Raw genomic sequence first — 9,065 nt, 5'->3', positions numbered from 1 at the left:
TGCATCTGAGTTTTCACCATATATATAATCGAGCCAGCTCACGAGCTAATAAGTTGAGTTTATTCAAATTCAAACTCAGCTCTTGACTCACTTCTAGTCCTACATGTGGTCCTATATTTATTGGGCTTATTTATTGGCAGATATTAGAATGAGCAACACAGCTCCTAGATCAAATTGATATAAAGGGAGAGAAATACAATATACAAGATCTAATTAAATTGGCGTACTCAATTGAAGCAAAAAAGAAAAGAAAAAAAAAACAAATAGCAACTCAAATAAAAAAAGCAAGATATATTTAATTATCTTATGTATATTACGTATAAAAATAATCCTCTAATTCGTTATTGAACACTCCAACCGGGAGTCTTCCGTTCATATCTGATACTACATGTTTAAGGGATAAGTGCTTTTTTCGTCCTCAAAATCTAGAGTCGAAATCAAAATCGTTCCGACCTTTTTTTCTTATTAAAATCATTCTTAACGTTACAAAAAATGTTATAAAATCGTCATTTTCTATTTTTTTGGACCAAATTACCTTTAACTATTAATAAAAATAATAAAACCCCACCCCACCCACACCCAGCATCTCTTCGTCTCCCCTCACCCCAAACCCACCTCTCACCCCACTCCCTCACCCTCTCACTCCCGAATTCAAATTTTCAGGCAAACTCATGCTAAATTATCAAAATACTAAGATGCCAATTCACTAGGAACGAAAATTATTGAAAAAAATCAAAAGCTGCAATACACAAAATTGTCATGAAAAAATGTTGCCGCTAACCATGATCAACCGAAATCAAAGAACCCTCTTTGGCAAAAAAAAAAAATCACAAAAAAAAGTAATCACTTACAACAGATCCTCATGGAAATTCAAAACCCAAGTACAAGTTCTTTTCCTCAATTGAATCCAAACCAACAATCAAAACCGACTTAAAGCCACAGAAAAATTATTGATCCCACCCTAAAAACCAAAAAAAAAAAAAAAACTGTTCATGGTCATCATCATCATCATCAACAGAAAATTCAAGCAACATGCACTTTGAATAATAATAAAAAAATTCAGCAATAACAATATTCCAAATTCAAATTTCAGCAACAACAATATTCCACAACAAATTTCATCAAAAATCCAGAAATTTCACAAAAAATCCAGTTCACAGAAGAAGAAGAAGAAGAAAAAGAAGAAGAAGAAGAAGCGGTGGTGCGGTGCGGTGGTGCGGCAGGACGGCAGGGCGGCGATGCGGTGCGGCGTAGCAGGACGGCAAAGCAGCAGGGCAAGGCGGCGGTCCCCCTTCTCTCCCCTTTCCTCCCCCCCTTTTTCTCGCGGCTTCCCCCCTTCCTTTCTCTCCCCAGTTCCCACCCCCTTTTCTTCTTTTTTATTTATTTATTTTATATTTATTTTATTTTATAATTTTTTAATAATGAAGGGTAATTTAGTAAAAAAAAAATTGAAGTAGAAAAGGACAATTTTATAACGTTTTTTAACTTTGAGAATGATTTTAATAAAAAAAAGAAGGTCGGAGACGATTTTGATTTTGACCCAAAATTTTGGGGACGAAAAAAGTACTTATCCCACATATTTAATAGTGTCATATGGATTTATATTTTGTCTTTTTGTTTATAAATTTTTAAATAATAAATATTTATTAGTAATAGTTCAAAAATAGGTCATACCAGATCATTTGTGAAAAAATAATTTGTAATTAGTTTGAAATGCTAGTGGGTTGCCAAAAATTTATACTTACATAGAAATTGGACAGAAACAATTAAAGTCCAGAGGAAATGGACAAGACTCATTAGAAGAAAAATGGTGACTATATCTCACCATATGACCATATCTCATTGGTAATTTATTGATCAACGACAAATTTTTAAATAGAATTCAGTGCTGCGTCGGATTAATCTTTGACCTGTTGGGCTGGAGGATACCGTGGAAAAAAAAATAGAGTGAATACCCCACCCGGTCCCTGACAATTACCTCGAAAGGACAACGAGGCCCCAAAAAAAAAAACACACAATCCGTCTCCTGATATTTTTTTTTGAATTGACGTGCCAAAAAAAATTAATTTTTGGCATAAGAGTTTCGTTGTCCTTTCGAAGCAATTGTCAAGGACCGAGTTTGAGTTTTTTTGTTAAGGGTCTCGTTGTCTTTCGAGTTAATTGTTAGAGATTATTTTGGATTTTATTAAAAAAATATGACCATACCTCACCATGTTAGTAATATCATGTATAACATTCCATAAAATAGTTGGTCCAAGAAGAAAAAGACACATTCCTTAAAAAGTTAGAATGGATAAGGAATATGGATATAGAGAAGTGTGGTGCCGGAGAGTTAGCATAGGAACTCAAAATGGCACAGCTTAGTTTGTGTAATTGTTGTAGTGGCGGCAGAAGCTCCTTGTCTCAAGTTTTAATTGTCTTTGCACTTGTGTTAGAGATCATTTGCTCTTTTCAGCTTTCAACATCTCACTCCATAGTGCAATCCCTTCCTGGATTCCAAGGACCCCTGCCTTTTGTTCTTGAAACTGGGTGGGTATATTATGATTCATTAATTCCTAAGTCATGTTATGGTTATTATTCAATAATGATTGAATTCAAACTATGAAAATATGCATTACGTTGACATGGCATGGCTATGGCAATAAGGTATGTGGGTGTGGGTGAAACTGAAGAGGAGCAAGATGGTGAAGTGTTCTACTATTTCATTCACTCAGAGAACAACCCCAAAGAGGACCCTCTCCTTCTTTGGCTTACGGGTGGCCCTGGTTGCTCTGCTTTTTCTGGCCTTGTCTTTGAAGTAGGTAGGTACATACCAAACACCAAAGGCTACGTTACAGAACAGGATACGAGACATAGAGGTACAAAATCGTATTTGATAGAGGAGACATGGATAGATACAATGTATTTAAAGACATTAAATTAATATATTTTGTGTTCAAAAAGAACACGGAAAAACTAACAAAAGATACAATTTATTTTTTATTTTTTTATTATTTTTTTAATTTTTTATTACTATATTTTTTGTCTTAAATTTTTTGAATAAAAAAAATTTAATTTTTATAATTTATTTTAGTTTATCACCAAACAGAATATAAAAACACAAAATTTTATGTTTCTCTCCTATGTCTTGTTTTCGATTTCTTGTCTTGTCATGTTCAGCGAAAGGTAGTGTATAATGGGTTTAATCATATTTTTTGCATATTATATATGCGTATTGTTACAGGTCCTTTATCATTTATAAACGAGGAATACAATGGGAGCTTGCCAAATCTGGTTTTGAAGCCACAGTCATGGACAAAGGTTTAGTATTAGGTGAATACTTATAGGAAGTAGGAAAATGTTTCATGTGAAGATAACAACAGAAAATGATAAATAATTTGACATATTTGACTAAATTGTATCAACATCTTAACTATAATCTTTAATAAAGACATCTTCACGTGATTAGAAAAGTATTATAGTAAATAGATGTTTTAACTTAAAGTTGACCAAGTCAAATTAAACAAGTTTAATCTTGCTTTGAGAAAATTGATCATGTTTGCATGGTTTGGGTGGTCGGGTAAGCAGTGTAATATTCGTAGATTTACCTGTGGGTGCTGGATTCTCTTATGCCAAAACAGAACGTGCTGTTCACCAAAGTACCCGGAAAGTAGTTCAAGATGCTCATCAATTTCTTAGGAAGTGGCTGGTTGATCATCCGGAATTTCTATCAAATGAAGTGTACATTGCGGGCGATTCAGTGTCTGGGCTTCCCATTCCAGCAATTGTTGAAGAAATTTCAAATGGTTAAACTCCTCTGATCTAAGCTTAAATAATAGGTAGCTAATGGCCTAATGCCCTCCAATTTCTGACTGTTCAATCTCTCTATTTTCGCAGGAAATGAAGGTGGCGTCCAGCCACATATAAATCTCCAGGTTTGTGCGTTTAAAAAAAAAACCTGCTACATATACAAGTCTTTTTGGCTTACAAGTCTTATAAGTCCAACAAAACACACGCCTTACACTCCCACATTCAAGAGTAAATAAACGTACGTTATTCAACCATTTCCTGTTTCTAAAGCGCGCTACTCACCATGCATTATGAACGACTCTTCTTCTTCTTCCTCCATGAAAACAAGTTTCTTGCCAAATTTGAAGATAATGGAACTTCAGAAATACACCCAAACGGTTACAGGAATTCACCCAAACGATTATAGAAATACACCCAAAGGATTACAAAACTACACCCAAAGGATTTAAGAAATACACCCAAAATTCGTTGAATTACACCTTATGCATAATTCAGAAATCTTTCTCTTTTTCCTCCTCATCTTCTGCTGCTTCTTCTTCTTCAAAAACGATTTCAGAGCTTGATGTCAAAAAATAATGGAAATCGAGAATAACGAAAAAAAACACAGAGAGAAAAGCACATAAATGAAGAAGGAGAAAGAGAATGCAAGAAACGAAAGTAAAGAAGAAAAAGAGGAAGAGGAAGAAGAATGTGCAGCAAGAAGAAGAAGAAGAAAGTGTAGTGAAAACGTGCAGTTCGAAGCGCGTTAATATAAATGACTTGTAAAGACTTGTATAAAAAAACGCTTGTATGTAGAGAATTATTCTTAAAAAAAAAAGGTAATAACAACCTGTCTTTTTATATGAACTTATAATTTCAAGTAGATTGAATAGAAATGTTATTTTGTACAGGGGTACCTGCTGGGGAATCCCTTTACAACATTTACCGAAGATAACTATGCAGTAGCATTCAATCATGGCATGGGACTCATTTCTGATGAATTATACGAGGTAAATCATTTACTAATCAATTCTCAATAGGTGTAATTAATAATATTTCTTATTTTTGTTTTAAAATGCTAACATACATATCCGAATTATTTTGGTGCAATAAAATAAGTCACTAAATAGGAACTGTAAAGGAGAGTTCATTAATGTAAACCCCGGAAACAAAGCTTGTGTAAGAGACATGGAATCATACAAGGAGGTAAGCCAGCAGCCATGTATTGTTATCATTGCTTTTGATGAAACATCTGAGTGTAAATTATAAAGGTTAGAAAACTCGTGGGTCCTCAGACTATTTCAGGAATTTATGTATGCCACATTTTGGAGCCTAACTGCGAGTTCGCCTTGCGTAAGGCATGGAGGAGGAGATCTCTGACTCTAACTGATCAGCTCCACAAGTTTCCGATCCTTGCAGTCCCACCCTTAAGCTGTCGGGTAACTTTTCACACCTTCAAATTTCATTAATGGAAGAGTTTACATTTAAATAAATTATTCCCGTGAAATTGTCTTCATACGATAATGATAGTTAAGTGTTAAGCTCCATTTTGGTCCCTGAAATTGGTGAGATGTACTGATTTAGTTCATAACTTTTCAATTGCTACAATTTAGTCTCTCAGGTTCAAAAAAGTACGCCAATATAGTCCCTCGTATTTTTTCAGTATCGGAACTCAACGCCGTTAGTGACGTGACTCAAGTCTTGCCACGTTAGATTATTAACGGCCCGCTGAGCTAGAGAAAAATTCCAATAGCACTGACTTAGTCCTTTTTCTTTTTTCTCTTTTATAACATAAAACAGAGAACGTTCTATCCAATCTTCTTTTTATTGTTCTTCTTCTTTGTTGTGCAAAGTTGCTAGTATGGGATGATGATTTCAGGTGGTAGCCAGAGTTTTATTCATTCAACCGCTAGGGTCCAAGTCAAAGCAGAGCACCAAGAGTACCAGGGTGGTGTGGCTGCAGATGTCGCCCTGTTCTCTGCTGGTCAATGACGGAATCGAATCCTAATAAGTCATTTTTTGGATGCCCGAACTACAATATAAAAAACCATAACTCAACCTTTGTGGGCAAACACAAAAACCTTAAATCCTTTCTCAACCTCTACAGACGCCGATACACACTTTGCGAAAACCAAAAGGTGGCCACAAACATTTTTTTTCTCTAGCAACCTTTAATTCTTTTCACCATTGGATGGGATAATTTTTTTTTTTTTGAAGTTCAGTGAAGAAAGAGAAGATGAAGTGATCAAAAGGGAGGAGTGTAATATTTTAGTATTGTTGAAACCCTCAAACAATGTCATTTAGTGCTTTCTTTAGTCTAAAACGCATACAACATCGTTTTAATATGTCTAGCATGGCAATGTTTGAGCCACATCACTAACAGTGTTGGGCTATTGCGATAGAAAATACACGAAGGACTATATTGGTGCACTTTTTTAAATCCGAGGGACCAAATTGTAGCAATTGAGAAGTCAGAGACTAAATCAATGCAACTCGCCAATCTCAGGACCAAAATGGAGCTTAACTCGATAGTTAAAGATCATTAGATTGTAATTCAGTTATATATGTCAAACTATCTAATGATTTTTGCAATATCATCTTCAAATGATAACAACTTCATGTAACTAATTACCTTAAATTTATTGCTAAAAATGTATCATTTTAAATTTGATGAATGCTACCCAACCCCCTCTAAAATAACATGTAAGTTACCCTTTATTATGTGTCACATTGTAATTGGTCCTTATCTTAACCATAGTTGGAGCGCCAACGTCATCACTATCTACTGCTCTTCCACACAACCTCTCTTCTTAGTATAGCCAGCGCCTCTTTTTGCCATGGATCACTTCTTACCCACATAATTAATGGTTAATTTGGTTATTAAATTTTTTTATTAAAAAAACATATTTTTATTTAATTACGTGATGGAACATATATATATATATATGTAAAATATAATATAATAAAATAAATCTATTCAAAGTATTTAAAAGTATAATTAAAATCATGAACATACAAATATAATAATAAAATTTGTACTCCAAACAAATAAACATATTTTTTTATCATACATATATTATTTAAAAAATAAATATATTATTAAAATTAATAACAGAAATTTAAAATGATAAAATTTAATTTTTTTACTGTATTTTTTATAGTATTTTTATTTTTTTAATTTTTAATTTATTAGTACTTTATTATTTAATTAATAATTAAACAAATTATTTTTATGAAAATTTATTTTTTGTATTATATTAGAGAAGAGACCAATATAACAGTTTAAAAAATAAATTGTATAAATATTTAAGAGATAAATATGAAATACATACTTAAGTAATGTTTAGTTTGGTTATTAAATTTTTTTATTAAAACAAATCTTTATTTAATTAAACGATAGAACATGTATTCATATGTAAAATATAATATAATAACTCTATTTAGAGTACTTAAAAGTATAATTAAAATCAGAAAAAATATATTTTTTATCGTACATAAATTATTTTAAAAAAAATAAATTGTTAAAATTAATAACACAAGTTTAAAATGATAAAATCTAACTTTCTTACAAGTATTTTTTATAGTATTTTTATTCTTTTAATTTTTAATTTTATTCGTACTTTATTATTTAATTATATTTTACATATAAATATATGTTCCATCACGTAATTAAATAAAGATATGTTTTTTTAATAAAAAAATTTAATAACCAAATTAACCATTAATTATGTGGGTAAGAAGCGATCCAAGGTAAAAAGAGGCGCTGGCTATACTGGGAAGAGAGGTTGTGTGAGAGGACAGTAGATGACAATGACGTTGGCGCCCCAACTATGGTTAAAATAAGGACCAATTACAATGTGACACATAATAAAGGGTAACTTACATGTTATTTTAGAGGGGTTGGGTAGCATTCACCTTTAAATTTACTATTTTCCACATCCCAGAGTCATGCATATCTACTATGTACCTATTGGGCCAACTTTGAAGAGGTTCGCAAGGCACTAAACGTTCGAAAGGTATAATTGATTCGTTATACACGACGGTAACTTTAAATGATGTATATATATAACATGAATGGCTAACTCTTTGCTTCAGGGTAGTATAGGAAAATGGCAGCGCTGTAACTATGACATACTTTACAAGCATGATATTCGAAACAGCGTCCAATATCATGAAAATCTAAGCAGTAAAGGCTATCGTTCATTAATATACAGGTCGATATCATTAATTACTTACTTTTGCTTCCATTTACCATTGGATGTGTATAATTAAATTGTAAATGTGTATTCTTTTTTTTTTTTTATAATAGTGGGGATCATGACATGATAGTTCCATTCTTGGCGACCCAAGCGTGGATTCGATCTTTAAACTACACCATCGTGGATGAGTGGAGGCAATGGTACGTCAATGGTCAAGTTGCAGGGTAAGTGATATGTGCTCAAACTCCAAACTTGTTATACCATTGTTGTATTTGCATAACTATCTCAGAAGCTAAATCAATCTCATAATTTGATAGATATACTAGGACTTATTCAAATCGGATGACGTTTGCAACTGTGAAAGTAAGACCCTTTTTAATTCCTGCAATAAATTGCCTCATGCAATGTTTATCTAATTAACTTCAATTTAACTGTCGTTTTGGAGAAATATTTTTAACCAGGGTGGAGGACATACAGCTACTGAGTACAAACCTGAAGAATGTTTAGGCATGTTCATTCGGTGGATATCTAAAAGGCCATTATAGGAATACCCAGCAGAGCCAAGGTGGTAGTGTACCTATGCTACGAAGAATAATCACTTTGTACAGTGAATCTGAACTTGTTTGGATAAACTTCTAAAAAAAGATCTTTTTTTGATTTATTTTTTTTTAAAAGATCTTATGAAAAAGTAAAAGTAATTTTATGTTTGAATATCTCATGTAAAGATCTTTTTATCTATTAATTATGTTTGGGTGTAACAATATAAAAATACTTTTTTCTTTATTTATTACATAAAAAAACATATTTTTTCTAAGAAAAAAAGATCTTTTAAAAAAAGATGTTAATTACGACTTCTCAAAAAAGATGTTAATCACTTAGAGAAGATATTTTTTTAACAAAATAATAGCGCCCAAACAAGCACTTAGAGACAATCTAAAATAAAATCATTTTTAACTTGGAATGATTAAGTGCTTTTTGTAAATAAATTAGCATATACAATGAGAGTGGGACAAGTGATTGAACATGAATGAAAACAATTTTTGCTGGTTGTTCTCTGGCTTTTGTCTTTAGTTCCCATATAATTGACACATAACGATG

General features: G+C 32.4%; 1 protein-coding gene across 4 annotated transcripts; it reads left to right on the top strand.

Annotated features, from left to right (window-relative positions):
* The first annotated feature begins 2,256 nt into the window (after window positions 1-2,256).
* Window positions 2,257-8,748, top strand: LOC148561320 (serine carboxypeptidase-like 17). Of its 4 annotated transcripts, none has more exons than XM_088489610.1 (13): window positions 2,257-2,529; window positions 2,647-2,801; window positions 3,224-3,305; window positions 3,565-3,785; window positions 3,877-3,914; window positions 4,680-4,778; window positions 4,888-4,974; window positions 5,064-5,207; window positions 7,713-7,784; window positions 7,864-7,982; window positions 8,078-8,191; window positions 8,285-8,330; window positions 8,413-8,678. In XM_088489610.1, the coding sequence occupies exons 1-13, from the start codon at window positions 2,351-2,353 to the stop codon at window positions 8,422-8,424; spliced, it is 1,368 nt and encodes a 455-aa protein (XP_088345736.1). In that variant the 5' UTR covers window positions 2,257-2,350; the 3' UTR covers window positions 8,425-8,678. The 4 variants fall into 4 exon arrangements, with proteins under 4 accessions (XP_088345736.1, XP_088345735.1, XP_088345734.1 ...); XM_088489609.1 differs by having other exon boundaries at window positions 2,258-2,529; window positions 8,429-8,748; XM_088489608.1 differs by having other exon boundaries at window positions 2,258-2,529; window positions 2,647-2,858; window positions 8,429-8,748.
* Window positions 8,749-9,065: the final 317 nt, after the last annotated feature.

This window comes from Arachis ipaensis, chromosome B6 (genome assembly GCF_059453495.1).
Source record: "Arachis ipaensis isolate K30076 ecotype BB chromosome B6, ASM5945349v1, whole genome shotgun sequence".
In the NCBI taxonomy this organism is placed as follows: domain Eukaryota; kingdom Viridiplantae; phylum Streptophyta; class Magnoliopsida; order Fabales; family Fabaceae; genus Arachis; species Arachis ipaensis.
Note: the sequence above shows the minus strand (reverse complement) of the source record. Positions and strands in the feature narration are given on the sequence as shown.